Source organism: Oncorhynchus masou, chromosome 22, assembly GCF_036934945.1.
Source record: "Oncorhynchus masou masou isolate Uvic2021 chromosome 22, UVic_Omas_1.1, whole genome shotgun sequence".
Classification (NCBI taxonomy): domain Eukaryota; kingdom Metazoa; phylum Chordata; class Actinopteri; order Salmoniformes; family Salmonidae; genus Oncorhynchus; species Oncorhynchus masou.
The window spans coordinates 51,846,618-51,870,363 of record NC_088233.1 but is presented as its reverse complement, the minus strand read 5'-3'; the positions used below and the strand labels follow the sequence as shown (position 1 = coordinate 51,870,363).

At 42.9% G+C, this 23,746-nt stretch overlaps 1 protein-coding gene across 1 annotated transcript in view; it reads left to right on the top strand.

Annotated features, from left to right (window-relative positions):
* cspg4 (chondroitin sulfate proteoglycan 4) overlaps positions 1-23,323 on the top strand; it is a 117,010-nt gene extending 93,687 nt beyond the window's left edge. Inside the window, 6 exon segments of the mRNA XM_064930556.1 lie at positions 2,346-2,544; positions 4,657-4,788; positions 6,279-6,439; positions 15,527-15,710; positions 16,104-16,418; positions 16,421-23,323. Coding sequence (XP_064786628.1) covers positions 2,346-2,544; positions 4,657-4,788; positions 6,279-6,439; positions 15,527-15,710; positions 16,104-16,418; positions 16,421-17,982 — 2,553 coding nt within the window. The 3' untranslated portion in view covers positions 17,983-23,323.
* Positions 23,324-23,746: the final 423 nt, after the last annotated feature.

Here is a 23,746-nt window from a genome sequence, read left to right as displayed (position 1 = left end):
ATTTGATGAGTGCAAACTCCTTTTAATTGCAGTGTACTGTATTTCACCAGAACCAATACAAACGCATTTGTTTTATGCTTCAGTTTAGTGCACAAATTTAGGACACTCAAAATCCATTATACTTGTCAGAAGTTAACAGTTTTTGTTTGTTTGTTTATTGTTTGTTCATCTATGCTATCATTTATGTTTTGACAAGCCTTCTCAGTGGGTTGCCTGAAAACAACTTAATAGCTAATGAACTATATTCATAAGTGATTTACACATTGCCACTAGTTATTAAGGACAGAATTGGTTTGTAAACATCTTACTAATTAATGTACTTGATAATGAATACCTTAATTAAGTAATACACATCTGGCAACACTTTATATTGGTAACCCTTTTACGCCTAAGGTTCATTACCAATTTCAGTGGATGGATATATTGTATTACCCATCAATTATTGAAAGCAAGCAGTAAGGCCGTATCTTAAATCTGACTTCCCTACTACTTACTTAAACTGCATACTGTGTACTAATTGTGCTACATACTATTTAGAACATACTGTTTAGTAAAACGAATGCAGTATGCAACAAATATCAACATACTAGGCAAATCCTATGGAGAATGAGTCATCTAATGTGCATTTCCGTTGATTCCCACCATTCGTTTATTTTGGCACAGCGCGTCCCCTCAACTGATTATCAGCTGTTGTCAGACACACGTGGGTCTCGAAAGACAATTATTTCCTCAATATTGTGTAGTGAAGTCTACTAAATGAGTATGACATTCTGGCATTTAAAGCATACAACATTTTCAAAATTTTCACATATACAAAGTGCCTACTATTTAGAATGGAAATATGGGTATTCGAACACGGCCTAAGTGTTTCAAAAATTCAGAATGTAGATTTTACTGTAGAGACACAAAATGGCTGGAAAAAGCTATAATCCTCTCACATACAACTGGAAACCGAGTGTGTCATTCAGCTTTGTTCACTCTGGCCTGTGGTTCGGCGTATCCACGGTAACCCGTATTTTGGGAAAACTGAGATGACAAGACCTCAGGCTTTTGGTGATGCCAAGGAACCAGCCAGTCTCTCGCACGGCCACAAAATGTAATATAATGATATGTCTCTCTGTCCGCATGCAGGCCTAGTGTTCATTCATACCAGCTCTAGCTCCTCCTGTGAATTCTCTCCTTAGCTTCCCTAGAACTGCTTCTGATTTTAAGGCAGGAAATGTGAGCATAGTGACCTCCAGCAAATGATCAGGCATGACGAACAAGATGGTCCGGTCATGACTCTGATTGCCATAGATCCTGTTGACCAGGCCCTTGCTACAGCTGTCTTCTATTAGGATATTTTCTCTCACTCCGTCTATCTTTCTCTCTCCTCTCCCTCTCTTTTGCTCTAATCTCTCTCTCTCTCATTTAATCTCGCTTTCTCTCTCCCTCTCTCTCATTTAATCTCACTTTCTCTCTCCCTCTCTCTTTGCTGGGATTTGGAGACGGATACAATAAAAACATTGACACATTGAATCATATTGTTGGCTTCAAAAGAAATGAGACATCCATTTTGTCAGATCAAGTTAAATTTGCAACCCTTCTTCCTGAGGAGAAAAATCCATTGATTGTTATATAAACAATCCATTTCCAGCCCAATTTAGATATAACTTGCCAAAATGACTCAGGGAAATTTCTTGGGTGATAGTGATGTAATGTTGCCATCTAGTGGAAAGTTAATGGAATAACTAATAATTTCATGGCGTACACACCCCCCAAAACATATTCACTTTATTGTCACGTACACGAGATAGGTGCAATGAAATGTGTTGTTTTACTGGGTCAACCATAGTAGTACAGCCACCCTGGAGCAAAGTACTCTGCTCAAGGGACACATTTTTCACCTAGTCAGCTCAGGTATTTTAACCAGCAACCTTTTAGTTACTGGCCAAATGCTATAACTGCTAGGCTACCTGCCACCCTACACAGTACTACCACCAGACAGCAGTAAGAAAGAATAGGCTTGGCAGAGCACAGGCTGCTTTTACAGCAATCGTCAATTTACATTGTCAATAGAGTACATACAAGTATGTGGAGGCCTACATGCAATATCATTTTTGGGGTATATTCAACTCAACTAGTATGCTCATACATATCTATTAAAAGTAGTTGAAACATTCTTATAGTTGCTGGTTGAATATGTCACAATAGGTATGATAAACATTCTAAACTTAAAACTTTTGAATATGATGCACATCTTGATTTACATATGCTTTTTTGAAAATAGACTCACCAAAAGTTCATGGAGATGTATCCCTTTCCTTAACCAAGACCAAGCTCTATTCTCTGGGTTTCTCTCTCAGGTTTTAGCTGGAGAGGAATCGGACATCACCACCAGCATGTTGAATACAGAAGATGCAGACACCCCCATCAATGAGTTGGTTTATTCCATCGAGTCAACCATCAATGGGTTGGTGGCTCTAAAGGTGGAACCTGACGAAGAAATTCAGAACTTCACACAGGCACAAATTAACAATGGGGAAGTCATCTTTATCCATGAAGGTAAGGCTGTTTGAGCTTCTACCTACAGCCTCAGCTATCTCACTGATCCCAATTGACTCACTGGCCACAAATTCACTTTCAGGCTGATGAATCAATCTTTGTCGAAATGTTGGTGAATAAATTATTTCATCGGAGCTACTAGAGTGTGCAGCTCTTTCTTTTCTTTTTAAGGATGCAATTGGTTGTAACCTTGTCTAAGACCTGAAAAACTGTGTTTGCTCCCAAGGCTTTAAAATAGCAAAATTAAGAAAGTCTCACACTCCATGTACAATCTCCCAACAATTTAATGGGTATTTACCAACGTTTCGGCATCACTGTGCCTTCCTCAGGGTGATGTCATGAATACTTGTACCAGGTTATGTAGACACACAGTGCAATTAGTGTAACCAATGACAGTAGTGAGGGGTGTGTCATAATGATTAAGTTCATTCAAATGAATTAGTGAAACTGTTAAAAAAAGAGTGTATGGCATATTAAATATATTACACTATTGTTATCATATAGAAACATAATGGAATATTGTACATCATATTAGCATCAACATACATTATTGTTTCATTCAATTTCACATAATAATTTTGTATTTCATTTTTGTTACATGTAATCTTTTGGGTTCAACCTTAATGTATAATGAGCATCGTCAACAGGGGGAACATATTAGGTGTACGCTAATAAAGCTGCGCAATGCCTGTGTATTTAAGGGAGGAGATGGGATGGTTAGCTTCAACAAAGTGAGCTGCTACTTGATAGACAATGTTCTTGGCTTTCCAGAAAAACAACGCAACCGTCTTTTGCACTAAGTACACCAAGGGTTCGGAGAAAATGAAAGCAATTCTGAAAAAGCACTGGCAAATTCTGCAATCAGACAACAACAAAAAATCGCACAGCCCCCACTGGTGGTCTATAAGCGTGGTCGCAATATTGGAGATAGTTTGGTGAGATCTGACCTGCCCCCTGAGCCCACTTAGACACTCTTGACACGTATCCCAAATGGGAACTACAAATGTGGCTCATGCTGCGCACAGTGCAATAGCACTTTAAAAACATCTTTCTTCAGACACCCACATACAGGTTGAAAGATCCCTGTTAGAGGTATCATCTCATGCAAGACCAAGGGGGTAATCTATCTCATCACCTGTTCATGTGGAAAAGCCTACGTAGGACGAACGAAAAGATAATTATAACACATAGCTGAACCCTGCAGCTCAATCAGGTGTAAGAACATTGTCTATCAAGTAGCAGCTCACTTTGTTGAAGCTAACCATCCCATCTCCTCCCTTAAATACACAGGCATTACGCATGTTGCTCTACCAAGGAAAGGAGGTCACATCGAGATCCTTCTACTACAAAGGGAGGCTTACTGGATATCCTATCTAAAAACATTGACCCCTAGTGGTCTGAATATTGACTTTGATCTCAGGGCCTTCTTATGAACAAGTCTTATAAATTGAAGAATGATTTACAGCTTTATTAGCGTACACCTAATATGTTCCCCCTGTTGACGATGCTCATTATATACTAAGGTTGAACCAAAAGGATACATGTAACAAAAATGAAATACGAAATTATGTGAAATTGAATGAAACAATAATGTATGTTGATGCTAATATGATGTACAATATTCCATTATGTTTCTATATGATAACAATAGTGTAATATATTTAATATGCCATATACTCTTTTTTTAACAGTTTCACTAATTCATTTAAATTAACTTAATCATTATGACACACCCCTCACTATTGTCATTGGTTACGCTAATTGCACTGTGTATCTGTCTACATAACCTGGTTCAAGTATTCATGACATTACCCTGAGGAAGGCATAGTGATGCCGAAAAGTTGGTAAATACCCATTAAATTGCTGGGAGTTTATACATGGAGTGTGTTACTTTCTTAATTTTGCTATGTTAAAGCCTTGGGAGCAAACACTTTATTTCTTTATTTTGATAGTTTATAGTTTATTTGCCGTTAGTCACCACCTCCAAACAAGCTATTATTCTGGGTGTGCGACCAGCTCATGTCTTTTTTTTAGCTCCCTAGGCTTTGTAAGCTTTTTCTTGGACTCTGATGGTCAACCTATGCCACCTACTATTCTGAACTGTTCCTTCAGGTCTGGAGTCTGGAGGCTTCAGTTTTACCGTGACAGATGGAGAGCACACCTCGCCTCTCTACCGCTTTGTCGTTACTGCTCGACAGCTCACCATCACCATGGAAACCGGGGAGGAGCTAAAGATCTTTCCAGGTGAGCTACCAAAAGCATGCTGGGTCATGAAGTAGTGAACCCAATTTAACCAGACATTTATGATGAACAAATAATGGCCATTTCGAATTGTCTCAGCATGGCTTTGTTTTTTGTTTTGTTGATTGGATAACAAATAGGCCTCAATATCAGAAAAATAGTTCCATGGGTATTTTGTAGCCTACAATGAATACAATTGAGGATGTTTACTGTTTAGCTTTGTTTTCCCCTCTAATCCCCTTTTCCCCTCTTTAAATCACAACATGTTGACATTCCACACTTAGGCATGAAACACACAGAGAATCTCACTGCCGAGACTGCCTATTTTTATTCTCATGCCTCCAAATCTCTAAGCGGTATGCCGATGCTTGTATCACTATCAGAAGCACGTGATCAATGATCAACCACCGGATTGGTTTGATATTGGTTTCGGTAGAAGACAAAAAGGCTATACTGCACATGTGCTACAGCATGTGCAACGCCATCTATAAAAAGTTGCTATTCTTTTGACCAGCAGGTGCCACTAATATACACAGTGTTGATGCTAAACTCTTCATGAAGGTTTATTTTCCCATCATTAGTACCAACCCGGTAGTGACGAACCTGGCAATACTCGTCAGTGGCCAACAACTTCACTTTGAGCCAATCAGAGCGCATGAACCTCCAGATGGGGAGCAAGCAAGAGTGAAAACAAAATGGGGAAAAAATTGCATTTCCTTCATACATCCACAGTTAAATGTCATGAGCCATTCACACTTCATATGCAATGTAGGCTCTGGGATGGTAATGCGCACAACACTGAATACTTCCAAGCTAACTAACCACTGTAGCTAGTATTGACATAATTAAATTACAATGGATTAGTTTCCATGAAACAGCTGCCGGTGTTAGCTGCCATTTTAGTGCAGTGTCCTTAGCTAACTAGCTAAGATGTGCTAGCTAGCGAATATGCTAACATTAGCTAGATAGGTAAACAGTTGGCTATGGGCTGGCGCTGGCCTTATGGGATTATGGAGAGTGAATTAAATTGTTTATTGGTCATCTTGCTAAGTAGTTATCTAGCTGTGGCCATCTGGCTAGTATCAACAAGGGCTTTCTACAAAATAGCAACATTAGCACAGTTAGCTAGCTCACATGGGAATCTACACCATAAACTAAGCAACACACATGGACATGTATTGCTAAACAACCCTACTGCCACCTTCTGGTTTGGTGTATTTTAACATGGCTGAGTGGCTGACGACTTCAAAGTCTTTGCTGTGTGAACACAAAAGAGATTGACTGCCAACACTGTTCAGAGGTGCTAAGTAAGTACTATCGGCAGGCAAACGTTTGACAATCCTACTGGTGTCTGAGCTATTGGAATGTCTGGCCTTAAAGGCTTAAAAGGTGTCAATGAGAAGAAGCTAAGAGCTACAATGACAGGGCATGTGTTTTATATCCTGCATTATATTCACTTATAGTGAACCTGTACCATTTTTACAATTTTACAGGAACAAGACATGCCATCACCAGTGCCATTTTGAAGGCAGTGACCAATGAGGATGGAGATGAGATAAGCTTCTCATTGGTCAGGCCTCCTCGCCTGGGAAGACTGATCTTAGCCAACGACAGGAACCAGTTTGAAGAGATCACACGCTTCTCTCAATCAGATGTAAGACAGAGGATCTCCAGATGACTGAGAATTATTATAATTTCATTTCCATTGTTCCATCTTCTATTTTAAGAATATTCCAATGAATCGATAAGACATTTACTTCCCTTGCCTGTGGGAAAAGTGTCCAGTCAGTGCATCTGGTTTTCAATTTAGGATGAGTTTGGAAACCAATACGTTGCTAATGCTGTAAGAGACAAGCCAATGTCAACGGCCCTGATCATGTCAGCAGGAAGCTATGTTCCATATTTATGTATATACTGATAGGAAAAATAAAGGAAAGCTAAGGAAAATATTACACACAGTACATGCAGTACATACTTGCTCAAGGCACATGGATAGATTTTTCACCTAGTCGGCATTCGAACTAGTGACTTTTTGGTTACTGACCCAACATTCTTAACTGCAAAATAATGATACAAAATAGACTCTGCATGCTGCATTACACAATGCATTCAGAAAGTATTCAGACACCTTTACTTTGTCCACATTTTGTTACAGCCTTGTTCTTAAAATTTAATAAATAGCTTTTCCCCCCTCATCAATCTACACACAGCACCCCATAATGACAAAGCAAAAACAGTGTTTTTGAAAATGTAGCAAATTTATTTAAAAAAAAAATGGAGATATCACATTTACCTAAGTATTCAGTACTTTGTTGAAGCACCTTTTGGCAGCAATTGCAGCCTCAGGTCTTCTTGGGTATGACGCTACAAGATTGGCAACCTATATTTGGGGAGTTTCACTCCTTCTTCTCTGCAGATCCTCTCAAGGTTGGATGGGGAGCGTTGCTCCACAGCTATTTTCAGATCTCGCCAGAGATGTTCGATTGGGTTCGAGTCCGGTCCCTGGCTGACATTCAGAGACATGTCCCAAAGCCACTCCTGCCTTGTCTGTGTGCTTAGGGTTGTTAACCTGTTGGAAGGTGAACCGTCGCCCTAGTCTGAGGTCCTGAGCAGGTTTTCATCAAGGTTCTCTATATTTTGCTCCGTTCATCTTTCCCTCGATCCTGACTAGTCGCTGAAAAACATCCCCCACAGCATGATGCTGCCAGCACCATGCTTCACCTTTGGGATGGTGCCAGGTTTACTCAAGATGTGGCGCTTGGCATGCAGGCCAAATTGTTCAATCTTGTTTTCTTCAAACCAAATATTGCTTCTCGTGGTCTTTAGGTGCCTTTTGGAAAACTCCAAGGGATTCTGTCTGGCCACTCTACAATGAAGGCATGGTGGGTGGAGTGCCGCAGAGATGGTTGTCCTTCTGGAAGGTTCTCCCATCTCCACAGAGGAACTCTGGAGCTCTATCAGTGACCGTTGGGTTCTTGGTCACCTCCCTGACCAAGACCCTTCTCCCCGATTGCTCAGTTTGTCTGGGTGGCCAGCTCTAGGATGAGTCAAGGTGGTTCCATTTAAGAATGGAGGTGTTGTTCTTGGGGACCTTCAATGCTGCAGAAATGTTTTGGTACCCTTCCCCAGATCTGTGCCTCAACACAATCCTGTCTTGGAGCTCTACGGACAATTCCTTCGACCTCATGGCTTGTTTTTTTACTCTGACATGCACTGTCAACTGTGGGACTGTAAGGGTTTTCCTCTGGTGAAAGAGAAGCGGACCAAAATGCAGTGTGTTAGTTATTCATGTTCTTTAATAAAGGAACTAGACATGAAATAACTAACAAAACAATACATGAACGAAAACCTAAACATTCCTAGCTGGTGAAAACACAGAGACAGGAACAATCACCCACAAACACACAGTGAAACCCAGGCTACCTAAATATGGTTCCCAATCAGAGACAATGACTACCACCTGCCTCTGATTGAGAACCATATCAGGCCAGACATAGAAATAGACAAACAAGACATCCAACATAGAATGCCCACTCAGATCACACCCTGATCAACCAAAACATAGAAACATACAAAGCAAACTATGGTCAGGGTGTGACAGGGAACTTTATATAGACAGGTGTGTGTCTTTCCAAATTATCTCCAATCATTTGAATTTACCACAGGTGGACTCCAATCAAGTTGTAGAAATGTTTCAAGGATGATCAATTGAAACAGAATGCACCTGAGCTCAATTTCAAGTCTCATTACAAAGGGTGTAAATAAGGTATTTAGTTTTATGTTTAAAAAATTAGCAAACATGTCTAAACCTGTTTTCGCTTTGTCATTTTAGGGTATTGTGTGTAGATAGATTTTTTTTAAATCCATTTTTAGAATAAGGCTGTAACAAAATGTGTAAAAAGTCAATGGGTCTGAATATTTTCTTAATGCACTGTATGCTCCCATGTGTGGTTGATTGGTGTGTTGCAGACACATTTTAGTGGTGTTGAAAAGTTCAGCTCAGGACACAATAACCTCAAAGAAGCACACATAGGCACATTCCAGTCTACCTTCCATCACATTCCCAGTCTAGTCACTGGCCCAGATCTATCTTCAACACTCTACACTAGCTCAGTGGCAGTGGAGGTTGCTGAGGGGAAGACTGCTCATAATAATTGCTGGAAAGGAGCTAATGGAAAGGCAAGAAACATGCGTATTTGATCCAATTCCACCTATCTTCTCCAGCCATTACCACAAGCCTGTCCTCCCCAATTAAGGTGCCACCAACCTTATTGTTCAGTGGAAATCTAATTTTACAATACAGGATGCTAAATGAAGATCATGAACATGTCCAGCCACAAATAAAAATCTATGACACAAATTAATCAAATAGATTACAAAACAGGCAAGATCAGAAAAGCACTTGATCAAAAGTTTATTTAGAAGTTTTTGATCTTAATTACTCCTAATCTCCAGGCTCACATAGGGATATGTTTATCATCCTCATCACTCAGAAACCAGCTACAGGGGTTTAAACGTAAACACTGACATGGTGCTTATGTTGACTGGGTTGAAAGTAATACTCACGCACACCAGACCTGGGTTCAAATACATGTGTATCTGATATTTATTTATTTTTTAAATCACTTTTTCACTTTATTTTCACTTTAACCTCGAGGTTCCAAGATGGCGTAGCAGTGAAGACGTGTATGTTTGTGCTCTCATGTACTTTTGTATTTTTCGTATTTTTTTGTATTTATATTTCAATTTATTTTCAATCTCTTTTCGATTTTTAATTCGATTATACCTTCCGGTAACCTGCCTCACCCAATGTGATACGGAATCGCTATTATTTTCAATTTTAGAACACATTCAAGAACTTCCAGAAGCTAACCAGCTAATTAGCTACAAGCTATTTAGTCATTGTTAGCCACTGCTAGCGGCTTTTACCCTCTGCACAGATACCAGCCCTGTTTTTAGCCTGGATAATACTCGCTAGTCTACCAGTATCGGACTGTCTCTCCACAACAACGCCGGATTCCTGCCGTAATCCCTGGACCACTACTTCTGATCTTCACAGCTAGCTTGCAGCTAGCTAGCTCACAGCTAGCTTGCACTCACCGTGGCACCCAGTACCGAAGCTATCCCTGAGGCCCACCTACACCTACCTGAGTCCTACTCAGCTGTTCATCCGAACGCCACTCATACACGGCTAGAGCCCAATACTCCACCGGATCCTTGCTGTAAACTCTGGACCTTGGCACCGGAGTAGCTAACGCCACTGCCAAGAAGCTAGCACCAGTTAGCCGTGTTAGCCGTGAGCCAGGCGCATCTCCCGGCTAGCAAACTAAATTCTACAATACTTCTTTCGCCATCTGACTTGGATTCTCTGTCGACACGGCGCCCCGCCGCACCACCACGACTGGTCTGCCGACGAATACTCCATCCGCTGTGCCTTCAATCGGCCTCCGTCGGAGCAGACGCTCCTACTAGCCCCGGGCTACTAACTTTAACGTGGGCTGTGTCGCCCACGTGCTAACGTAGTGGTGGCTTCCCTGTTCCATCTACTGCTGCCCCCTGGACACTATGATCACTTGGCGACATAGCTGATGCCTGCTGGACTGTCCATTAATCACTGTATTCCATTCTGTTTATTTATTTTTATCTGTCGGCCCCACCTGCAAACTCAGGCTCTGTGTGTAGTTAAGCTGACCCTCTCTGCCTAGTCATCGCCATTCTACCTGCTGTTGTTGTGTCAATATGCCTTGTATACTGTTGTTCAGGTTAGTTATCATTGTTTTAGTTTACAATGGAGCCCCTAGTTCCACTCTTCATACCTCTAATACCTCCTTTGTCCCACCTCCCACACATGCAGTGACCTCACCCATTACAACCAGCATGTCCAGAGATACAACCTCTCTTATCATCACCCAGTGCTTACAGTGGGGCAAAAAAGTATTTAGTCAGCCACCAATTGTGCAAGTTCTCCCACTTAAAAAGATTAGAGAGGCCCGTAATTTATCATATGTACACTTCAACTATGACAGACAAAATGAGAAAAAAATCCACAAAATCACATTGTAGGATTTTTTTATGAATTTATTTGCAAATTATGGTGGAAAATAAGTATTTGGTCACCTACAAACAAGCAAGATTTCTGGCTCTCACAGACCTGTAACTTCTTCTTTAAGAGGCTCCTTTTCCTCCACGCGTAACCTGTATTAATGGCACCTGTTTGAACTTGTTATCAGTATAAAATACACCTGTCCACAACCTCAAACAGTCACACTCCAAACTCCACTATGGCCAAGACCAAAGAGCTGTCAAAGGACACCAGAAACAAAATTGTAGACCTGCACCAGGCTGGGAAGACTGAATCTGCAATAGGTAAGCAGCTTGGTTTGAAGAAATCAACTGTGGGAGCAATTATTAGGAAATAGAAGACATACAAGACCACTGATAATCTCCCTCGATCTGGGGCTCCACGCAAGATCTCACCCCGTGGGGTCAAAATGATCACAAGAACGGTGAGCAAAAATCCCGGAACCACACAGGGGACCTAGTGAATGACCTGCAGAGAGCTGGGACCAAAGTAACAAAGGGCATCAGCAAGGGCATTGAAGATGAAATGTGGCTGGGTCTTTCAGCATGACAATGATCCCAAACAAACCGCCTGGGCAACGAAGGAGTGGCTTCGTAAGAAGCATTTCAAGGTCCTGGAGACGCCAAGCCAGTCTCCAGATCTCAACCCCATAGAAAATCTTTTGGAGGAAGTTGAAAGTCCTCATCCTACTCCTCCTCTGTTGCGCGGGTGATGTGGAGGTAAACCTAGGCCCTGCATGTCCCCAGGCACCCTCATTTGTTGACTTCTGTGATTGAAAAAGCCTTGGTTTCATGCATGTCAACATCAGAAGCCTCCTCCCTAAGTTTGTTTTACTCACTACTTTAGCACACTCTGCTAACCCTGATGTCCTTGCCGTGTCTGAATCCTGGTTTAGGAAGGCCACCAAAAATTCTGAGATTTCCATACCCAACTATAACATTTTCCATCAAGATAGAACTGCCAAAGGGGGAGGAGTTGCAGTCTACTGCAGAGATTGCAGGCTAAGTAATGTCATACTTTCCAGGTCCATACCAAACAGTTTGAATTTCTAATTTTAAAAATTCATCTCTCCAGAAATAAGTCTCTCACTGTTGCCGCCTGCTACCGACCCCCCTCAGTTCCAAGCTGTGCCCTGGACACCATTTGTGAATTGATCGCCCCCCCCCATCTAGCTTCAGAGTTTGTTCTGTTAGGTGACCTAAACTGGGATATGCTTAACACCCTGACAGTCCTACAATCTAAGCTAGATGCCCTCAATCTCACACAAATCATCAAGGAACCCACCAGGTACCACCCTAAATCTGTAAACAAGGGCACCCTCATAGACGTTATCCTGACTAACTGGCCCTCCAAATACACCCCTGCTGTCATCAATCAGGATCTCAGCGATCACTGCCTCATTGCCTGTATCCGCTACGGGTCCGCAGTCAAACGACCACACCTCATCACTGTCAAACGCTCCCTAAAACACGTCTGCGAGCAGGCCTTTCTAATCGACCTGGACCGGGTATCTTGGAAGGATATTGACCTCAACCCATCAATTGAGGATGCCTGGTCATTCTTTAAAAGTAACGTCCTCACGATGTTAGATAAGCATGCTTCGTTCAAAAAATGCAGAACTAAGAACAGATGTAGCCCTTGGTTCACTCAAGACCTGACTGCCCTCAACTAGCACAAAAACATCCCGTGGCGGACTGCAATAGCATCGAATAGTCCCCGCGATATGCAACTGTTCAGGGAAGTCAAAAACCAATACACGCAGTCAGTCAGGAAAGCAAAGGCCAGCTTTTTCAAGCAGAAATTTGCTTCCTGCAACACAAACTCCAACATGTTCTGGGACACTGTAAAGTCCATGGAGAACAAGAGCACCTCCTCCCAGCTGCCCACTGCACTGAGGCTAGGTAACATGGTCACCACCGATAAATCCATGATAATCGAAAACTTCAACAAGCATTTCTCAACGGCTGGCCATGCCTTCCTCCTGGCTACTCCAATCTCGGCCAACAGCACCCCCCCTGCAGCTAATCTCCAGCTTCTTCTTTACCCAAATCCAGATAGCAGATGTTCTGAAAGAGCTGCAAAACCTGGACCTGTACAAATCAGCTGGGCTTGACAATCTGGACCCTCTATTTCTGAAACTATCCGCCGCCATTGTCGCAACCCCAATTACCAGACTGTTCAACCTCTCTCATATCGTCTGAGATCCCCAAGGATTGGAAAGCTGCCGCAGTCATCCCCCTCTTCAAAGGGGGAGACAACCTGGAACCAAACTGTTACAGACCTATATCCATCCTGCCCTGCCTATCTAAGGTCTTCGAAAGCCAAGTCAACAAACAGATCACTGACCAGCTCGAATCCCACCGTACCTTCTCCGCTGTGCAATCTGGTTACTGAGCCGGTCACGGGTGCACCTCAGCCACGCTCAAGGTACTAAACGATATCATAACCGCCATCGATAAACGACAGTACTGTGCAGCCGTCTTCATCGACCTGGTCAAGGCTTTCGACTCTGTCAATCACCATATTCTTATCGGCAGACTCAGTAGCCTCGGTTTTTCTAATGACTGCCTTGCCTGGTTCACCAACTACTTTGCAGACAGAGTTCAGTGTGTCAAATCGGAGGGCATGTTGTCCGGTCCTCTGGCAGTCTCTATGGGGGTGCCACAGGGTTCAATTCTCGGGCCGACTCTTTTCTCTGTATATATCAATGATGTTGCTCTTGCTGCGGGCGATTCCCTGATCCACCTCTACGCAGACGATACCATTCTGTATACTTCTGGCCCTTCCTTGGACACTGTGCTATCTAACCTCCAAACGAGCTTCAATGCCGTACAACACTCCTTCCGTGGCCTCCAACTGCTCTTAAACGCTAGTAAAACCAAATGCATGCTTTTCAAACGTTCGCTGCCTGCACCCGCACGCCCGACTAGCATCACCACCCTGGATGGTTCCGACCTAGAATATGTGGACATCTATAAGTACCTAGGTGTCTGGCTAGACTGTAAACTCTCCTTCCAGACTCCTTCCAGACATCTCCAATCTAAAATCAAATCTAGAGTCGGCTTTCTATTTCGCAACAAAGCCTCCATTCACGCCGCCAAAATTACCCTAGTAAAACTGACTATCCTACTGATCCTCGACTTCGGCGATGTCATCTACAAAATAGCTTACAGTACTCTACTCAGCAAACTGGATGCAGTCTATCACAGTGCCATCCGTTTTGTTACTAAAGCACCTTATATCACCCTCCACTGCGACCTGTATGCTCTAGTCGGCTGGCCCTCACTACATATTCGTCGCCAGACCCACTGGCTCCAGGTCATCTACAAGTCCATGCTAGGTAAAGCTCCGCCTTATCTCAGTTCACTGGTCACAATGGCAGCACACGCTCCAGCAGGTTTATCTCACTGATCATCCCTAAAGCCAACACCTCATTTGGCCGCCTTTCCTTACAGTTCTCTGCTGCCTGCGACTGGAACGAATTGCAAAAATCTCTAAAGTTGGAGACTTTTATCTCCCTCACCAACTTTAAACATCTGCTATCTGAGCAGCTAACTGATTGCTGCAGCTGTACATAGTCCATCTGTAAATAGCCCACCCAATTTACCTACCTCATCCCCATACTGTTTTTATTTATTTACTTTTCTGCTCTTTTGCACACCAGTATCTCTACCTGCACATGACCATCTGATCATTTATCACAGTGTTAATCTGCTAAATTGTAATTATTCCCCTACCTCCTCATGCCTTTTGCACACAATGTATATAGACACTTTTTCTTCTTTTTTTTCTACTGTGTTATTGACTTGTTTATTGTTTACTCCATGTGTAACTCTGTGTTGTTGTCTGTTAACACTGCTATGCTTTATCTTGGCCAGATCGCAGTTGTAAATGAGAACTTGTTCTCAACTAGCCTACCTGGTTAAATAGAGGTGAAATAAATGAAATTTAAATAAAAAAATAGTAATTGAGCATTTTTCAAATACACAACCTAAAACAAGTACTTTTATTTGAGTGTTTGAATGGTTATTTGTATAAATCATATTCTGCTAAATCGTATTTCAAATACTAAAATACAGTGACTCAAATACACTCGCATGCATTTAACCCCAGTATTTAAAAATTGTATTTGAAAATACTGTGTATTTCCAAATACATTAAAATATTCAACTACTTATCTTTTCAAATAAAATATATCTGAATATGTCCTTTGTCCCAATACTTTTGTCCTCTAAAATGGGGTGACTATGTACAAAAGTGCTGTACTTTCTACACAGTTCACCAAGGCTGCACTTTAACCTCATAGTTATTGTATAATTTCAAATCCAAAGTGCTGGAGTACAAAGCCCAAAACATTTGTCACTGTCCCAATACTTTTGGAGCCCACTGTATGTGAAAGTAATTGAGATATTTGAACCCAGTTCTGACGCCCACACAAACACGCTCGCTCTCTCACTCACTCACAAACGCGTATACACACACATACAAACACACAGCTACCTGGGTCGTGTTCATTAATTAAGCGCCAAACTGAAGATTACATGCTGAACCAGGGAGGGACTACCTGGTCTTGTCTAATGAGAAATGCTCATTTTTGTTGCTAAACATTTAAAACGTTGCCTTAATGAACAATGTCCAATCCTCTGCTCTTCCCCACAGCTGGAGTCCGGGGCCGTCTTTTACGAGCACCAGATGCCTGAGGAGCCCTTCTGGGTGGTCCGGGACTCTGTGGAGCTCCTGCTCTCCTCCCCTCCAGCCCCCGCTGTGCATCACGTCCTCCCCATCACCGTGTCCTACTCCGCAGCCAGCCACAACATCTCCTCACAGCTCTGGAAGAACAGAGGTAGGTAGACCCACATGGATCTGGGCAGGTGCCATGTCAAAAGTGGTGGATACCAAAGAAAATGGTGTCCAGGTCAGTCATTGTATGGGATTCAAGGTGTTTCACAACATCTAAAAATGCAGATAACTGTGTACTAGCACTAGTGACTATTCCTGTGGTTCTATTCTACTGAGTAAGATAAATCCAGCTGACTTGACATACAGTATGTATTTGACACAGGTCTGGCTGTCTGTTATCAGTATAAGATATGCATGTGTGTCAGGCAGCAGTTTGTAAACAAAATGTTCTGTAAACAATATTGCTATTTCAGGTTTATTGAATCAGGTCTGTTCATGGCATAATTACAAAGAAGCATTACAAGAAAATAAAAAATAAAAAAAATAATCTTTTCAGGTCTGGACATAGTGCAAGGTCAGAGGAAGGTGATTGACAGTTCCATCCTGGACGCCTCCAATCTGCTGGCCAGCCTCCCCGAGGCGGAGCGAGGTCCCTTGGACGTGGTCTTTGAGGTGCGCCGCTTCCCGGCCCATGGGAGAGTCACCCTGGGGGGCCTGAATCTGCCCCAGGGTGCCCCCTACTTCATGCAGGAGGATGTGGCGCAGGGCGAGCTGGAATACCTCCACGATGACTCTGGAGCCTCCGTGGACAGCTTCTCCTTCCGAGCCCGGCTCAACTCCCAGGGCCGCGGCACCCTTCCCCCTCCCCAGCCCAGGCAGTGGTCCTGGAGGAGGTCTTCAACATCTCGATCCGGAGAAGGGACTCTAGTCCTCCAGAGCTGGTGAGCTTGGACGTTCTTCTAGAGGTTCTCCAGGGCTCCATGATGGTGATCACCCAAAAGTACCTCAACACCCGTGACGAGGACAGCACGCCCGATGAGGTGCGCTTCACAGTCTCCAAGGCGCCCACCAACGGGCGGCTGGTGGATGCCACCAAGGGCGACCACATCTCCACGTTCACCCAGGAGGCGGTCAACAAGGGCCAGGTGGGCTTTGTCAGTGACGGAAGCCTGTCGGACGGCTTCATAGAGTTCACTGTGTCGGACGGGAAGCACCACACTGAGCCGCACACTCTCCATGTAGGAATCCTGGCCCGGACGCTGGTGCTGGCCAAAGCCCCAGAGATCCAGGTGCTGCAGGGGGACGACGAGACCCTAGTGACAGAGGAGATGTTGAGGGCCACCACAGGTGGCCCCAATGAGGAGGAAGTCCTCTACAAGATCACCAGTGTGCCCAAGTACGCTGCCGTCATGGTGGACCGGCAGCCCACGTCGGCCTTCACTCAGACCCAGATAAGGGAGGGCCGGGTGAGCGTTCGCTTCATCAAGTCCACCTCACCCCGGGACAGCGTGGCCTTTGTGGCCCGGAGCCGGGCGGCCAATATCTCCTCTGTCCTCAACATCACGGTCAAGCCTCTGGCCAACATCCCCCAGGAACTCCTGCTGCCACGGGGTGCCACCGTGCTGCTGGACAAAAAGCTGCTGGATGCCACGCCGCTGGCCAACAAGACCCGGACATCACCCACCTTCAGCGTCATCCAGCAACCGCAAGGTGCCCGCTTCGTGAGGGCTGGCGGGAGAGGGCCAGAGGGAGACGGCCAGCCCGTGGACACGTTCACCCAGAAAGAACTGGATGAGGGACGTGTAGCCATGGAGATCCTGAATGGAACAGGAGGCAGCCAAGCCCAGGACGTGGCTCGCTTCCTGCTCAAGGCCCACGGGGTCCCTCCAGCTGAGTGTGTTCTCTCCTTCAAGACGACCCCTTACAACGCCTCAGCGGTCTACCCGGCCACTCTCCTTAAGGTCCCTGGCGGGTCTGCATGGTCCAATAGCAACGACCTCCCTGGAGGGGCGGGGTCCCCACGCATCACCCCAGCCAGCCCTCGCTGGAGGGGCAACATGGACTGGCCTCATGGAGGAGATGCCCCTACCACTGCCTACACTGACAGTGACTCCCATAGGAAACCAGTGGTGTCCAGGAGGAACAACCTGTGGTCCATCCTCATCCCCATTCTGATCCTGCTGCTCCTCCTCCTGCTGGTGGCCATCTTGGCTTTCTACTTGGTGCGTCGCAACAAGACGGGCAAACACAATGTGCAGACGGTGGCTGGCTCCAAGCCCAAAAACGGAGAGATCAGCCAGGAGACCTTCCGGAAAACCGACCCGGCCAATAACATCCCCATGTCCCAAATGGACTCCAAAGACGCCGACCCGGAATTGCTGCAGCACTGTCGGACAACGAACCCGGAGTTAAAAAAGAACCAGTACTGGGTATGAGAGTTGACTGATTGCTTAGACATAGGAAACAGAGAGGAAGATCCTCTACCATTTTGAATGCGGCCTTCTTGAATCATTCCTTTTCAGTGTTAAAGTCCTTTTTGCCATGATAGTATTAAGAAATGTGTATGTTTTGATATCATTGGACATTTCACTATCACATATTAACGTTGTGCCAATCCTCAGGTCAAGAAACACTGAATATTTCCATTGGTAAAAATGTCACCATTAAACTTAAGAGGGTTTTGCCTGACACGTATATTTATTTTTAGGACAACTGCTGGACATCTATGATGTACTTTTTCACAGGGCACAAATGAGGACATATTGTGCTTGCTAAAAATGTGTGTGCTGCCACAATATATTCAGTATGCTATTATAGGACAATATTACTAATTTGACTACATAAACAGATTTATTTGAAGTTTTGGTAATAGTTTTATTGTAGTTTCGCTTTAACAGTAAAGGTGGACAAGTGTGTACATAATTCAACTCAATAAGGTAGATCTATGCTGTATGAAGGAAAAGGAAAAAATGCCTTTTGTTTTTGATTATTATTCTATAAATGTATTATTGACCATGTATTTTTTTTTTGCTTTGTTGTTCGACCCCAATTCAATCTAACTTCTGTTGCAGTATTTACAAAGCCACATATGACATTTGTCCTGTTATAGAATCAAATCTGAGGGGTTTTGGGCAGAGCCGTTGATGACAAGTGTATAAAACCGAGCACACAGCCATGCAATCTCCATAAACAAACATTTGCAGTAGAATGGCCCATGCTGAAGAGCTCAGTGACTTTCAATGAACCGACATAGGATGCCACCTTTCCAACAAGTTAGTTAATCAAATTTCTACCCTGCTGGAGCTGCCCCGGTCAACTGTAAGTGCTGTTATTGCGAAGTGGAAACATCTAGGAGCAACAATAGCTCTGCCGCGAAGTCACACAATCTCACAGAAAGGGACAGCCGAGAGCTGAAGCGCATAGCGCTTTAAAATCGTCTGTCATCGGTTGCAACACTCACTAACAAGTTCCAAACCACCTCTGGAAGCAACGTCCGCACAAGAACTGTTTGTCTAGTGTTTCATGAAATGGGTATCCATGGCCGATCAGCCGCAACCAAGCCTAAGACCACCATGCACAATGTCAAGCTCGCCGTCATTGGACTCTGGAGCAGTGGAAACACATTCTCTGGAATGATGAATCATGCTTCACCATCTGGCAGTCCAGATAAGAAGAACACTAAACTGAAAGCAGATATTAAAGAGCATTTAGAATACCACCTGCAGTTTTTTCACACTATAAGTTTAAAAATATCTCAACTTAGTATTTAGAACTAAGAAGAATCCTTAAGTTTTGCCATTGAGTTTAGGTTGTGAAAATATCTATTTGGTGCTATTGGAAATATCATTGTAAATCTCTGTTCAAAAGTATATAGATGCATTACGAATAATGTCTGTTCAACCAACACTGTTGTAACTTTATTTGGTGGATCAAGAAATGACTACTGGGGTGTTTGTCGTTTCTAACAACATCCCAAAGTTTGACTTATCTTTGTCCTCAGCTGGGCTGTCCCTCTAAAGTTGCTGTGTAGACGGCCTTAAGTGTATTTCCAGAGGTTCTCTCTTAAAATAACTGCACAGCCGGGCTGCATACCAGTTATTTTGCCCCCCTCCCCTCCACCCCTTCACTCTTCACTTGTTGGAAGACCACCACCCCCATCCCATTGGCTGGCATACAGTGATGACATGGCCCAGATCAAAAGCCAAATCAAGCCCTGTTTCCCATCGGGGCGTCCACCCTGGCAATTTCCCACCATAACCCCAGCCTCTGGCCTCCTCCATGGTCTGGGGACGGGGTTGTGCTAGACTGAGAGCTGTGTTTTCCTTGGCTGTATCTGGCTTTGTAGTCTGACCCAGCCCACTAATAACGAGATACTGTATATCTTTATATATAAATATAATCCAAATAAATGGCTCTGGTTTTGGTTATTTTTCCAATACCAAATAGACTACCCTCACAGGAATATACTTCAATTGTTCATATGATGGCACAAGTGTCTCAGGGCAGTAATTGTGAAAAGATGCTCCCTAAACATTACTAAGGCAGTTTTGATTGAATTGACCCTAGATCTTTCAACCAGCTTTTAATCGTATCCTTTCATTTAGCCTTTCAATGCTGAAGAGTTGCTCAAAACTGAACCACTTGCTTGGATACACAGGACTGACATGACACTGATGACAAAAAACTGCATAGTATAACATTTCGGCACCACAGACAGGATGTGACTCACGAGTGGCTGTCTTAAAAGCAACTCTATTGGCTGACAAGCAGTGGTGAGGTCATTTTAGAACTGCCAGAGTTTTATTTTCCCAGCCTGCAATTAATGTTTAATAAAGGCTCTGATTTCTATATGTGAAGTTGAGAGAAACGTCTGTGATAGGATAGGTGTTTTACCTAAGCTCCACTGGTTGGAACATGTAGTATAGCACATTCTGTGAGAGGTTATTCTCTAGCTTGGTCCCAGATCTGTTTGTGATGTCTTTCCAACTGCTATGGTTGTTGTGATTTGGCAAGACAGCACAAACACATCTGCGGCCAGGCTAGGTATTCTGTGCTGATGAGATTTTGTGTCCCATTAGCGGTTTGCATTCCATAATTAAGTTGACCAGATGAAGGTATAGTACAATCTTGCAATTTCAGGAGATACAGTGTACAGCTTATCCCATAAGTAATAACACTCAAATTGGCATCACATCCTGGTGGTGTTGAAATGTTTATCTATAGACTTAACCTGAAAATTAGCAAATACAAATTCAAGATAAGCAATGATGGACACGCATAGTTTGAGTAAGAAACTCCATCAAAATAACATTAAAGCAGTTATTTACTGTCAGTGCACTGCAGGGTGTTTTCTTTTCTTTTGATATAGTTATCTGATAGAAAATAATAGGTCGTAAGTCATATCAACCACAATTTACAGAAACTTGTATTATTTTACTGTTACGACATTTTACTAACCAAATGTCCTCTTTAATTTAATTTAACGGTGCCTAATACCTTGTATATACTCTGTTGCTTTTAAATTAAATTAGCTGCTGACTGTTGTGAAGATGTCAAATTAGGAAAAAAATTGTTCGGAATTAGACAATATAAAGGGTAAAGATAATTATCATATAATCACCAATTATATGAGAATATTGTTTGTTGTATTTTATCATTTGATGAAAATAAATGGGCCTGAAGGTTAGTATCGTTACAAAATCTAACAGTATAACACATTTTGGCAACAGTTGTACATTTATTTTCCTTTGAAATGACTATATACAGTGCATTCAGAAAGTATTCAGACCTCTTGACTTTGTCCACATTTTGTTACGTTACAGTCTTATTCTTAAATGGATTTGATAGATTTTTTTCCTCATCAATTTACATTAAAAAAAAATGTAATATCACATTTACATAAGTATCCAGACCCTTTACTCAGTACTTTGTTGAAGATCCTCAAACTGTGTCATGTTGAATGGTGAGTGCCACTGCACAGCTATATTCAGGACTCTCCTGAGATGTTCGATCGGGTTCAAGTCCGGGCTCTGGCTGGGCCACTCAAGGACATTCAGAGACTTGTCCAGAAACCACTCTTGTGTTGTCTTGGCTATGTGCTTAGGGTTGTTGTCCTGTTGGAAGGTGAATCTTTGCCCCAGTCTGAGGCCCTGAGCGTTCTGGAGCAGGTTTTCCTCAAGGATCTTTTTGTACTTTGCTCCGTTCATCTTTCCCTCGATCCTGACTAGTCTCCCAGTCCCTGCCTCTGAAAAACATCCTCACAGCATGATACTGCCACCACCATGCTTCATCATCGGGATGGTGTCAGGTTTTCTCCAGACGTGACGCTTGGCATTCAGGCCAAAGAGTTCAGTCTTGATTTCATTCAGGTGTATTCTGGCAAACTCCAAGTGGACTGTCATGTGCCTTTTACTGATGAGTGGCTTCCATCTGGCCCCTCTACCATGAAGGCCTGATTGGTGGAGTGCTGCAGAGATGGTTGTCCTTATGGAAGGTTCTCCCATCTCTACAGAGGAACTCTGGAGCTCTGTCCGTGACCATTAGGCTCCTCCTCCTGGTCACCTCACTGCACAAGGCCCTTCTCCCCCGATTTCTCAGTTTGGCTGGGCAGCCAGCTCTAGGAAGAGTCTTGGTGGTTCCAAACTTCTTCCACTTAAGAAGGATGGAGGCCGCTGTGTTCTTGGGGACGTTCAATGCTGCAGACATTTTTTGGTACCCTTCCCCAGATCTGTGCCTAGACACAATCCTGTCTACGGACAATTCCTTCGACCTCATGGCTTGTTTTTTGCTCTGACTGTCAACTGTGCAACCGTATATAGACAGGTGTGTGCCTTTCCAAATCATGTCCAATTAATTGGATTTACCACAGGTGGACTCCAGTCAAGTTGTAGAAACATCTCAAGGATGATCAATGGAAACAGGATGCACCTGAGCTCAATCAAGTCTCATAGCAAAGGGTCTGAATACTTATGTAAATAAGGTATTTCTGTTTCGTATGTTTAATACAGTAGCCAAAATTTCTAAAAACCTGTTTTTCACTTTGTCATTATGGGGTATTGTGTTTAGATTGATGAGGAAAAAACTGTATTTAATCAATTTTAGGATAAGGCTGAATCGTAACAAAATGTGGAAAAGGGGAAGGTGTCTGAATAGTTTTAGGATGCACTGTATGTACCAGTATTATATCTATTTTCTTTAGATAGCTACACATTACCTTGTTACTTTTAGAGGCTGTTGCTGTTTTTGTTTAAAAAATAACTATTATCTGTAGAGCATGATATTACAGTATAATATTGGTATCAGATACACCATTCAGGAGATAGCTCAGGAAATGTCTGAATTGTGATTCCTTTTACAGTGTTATTATAGGCAAGGAGCCTTGTTGTTTTGTTTCTGTTTAATTGATTAAGCCCATGCCTTGATGGCTATTTTGTAAATGTTATATTTTTAAATACCATTGCTTGTGCATACCTCATAGAATAAAAATAACTCTTTAAAACACATTTTTTTATTTGATTTGCAATGCTAATATGCCATATTTTCTATATTTGCACTTTTTCGCAGTTGTTTCTTTCCCTCTTCCTGTTGAGGGTGTCTTTGCATATCACCCCTAATATGTTTCTGCTTTTATTTATTTGTTTTGGTCACTTCTGCCATACATAGACTTGGTTATTTGGTTTGTCAGAGGTGTACTTTGTAAATGCAACCCAACAACATGTGCCTTAAATTGTCATAAAATTCCAATCCTCAGACAAATAAAGAGTTATGTCCATGGAATATGTCTTTGAGGTTGTTTTTGACTGTTTTATAGAAGATGATTTATACACAGAGGCCTTTGTGTGCTCAAGCTCTACTGTTACATCAGTTGCTTGATGACAGGTAGCTCTACTTACAAAGACTCACTGGCTGAGTGATATTTCATTTTATTTCACACAGAGAAACTTGTATACATTTTTTGGACTCATCTGAAAGAATCGAAATTACTGTAACTGAGACGAGGATTTGCACTCCCTCAGTGCAACTCAGATTTTTTAGGGTGTCATATGTGTTATTTGACACCAGGTGGCGTAAGGGTGAAAGTGGAATTTTCAAGTAATGACGTATGTACAGGCATTCGTCAGCATTTAACAAGCCCCTCTTCAGACAATTTTTTCCTATGAACAACCTTTATTTTCAGGGCTTATTTCTGCTTTTTCTGTC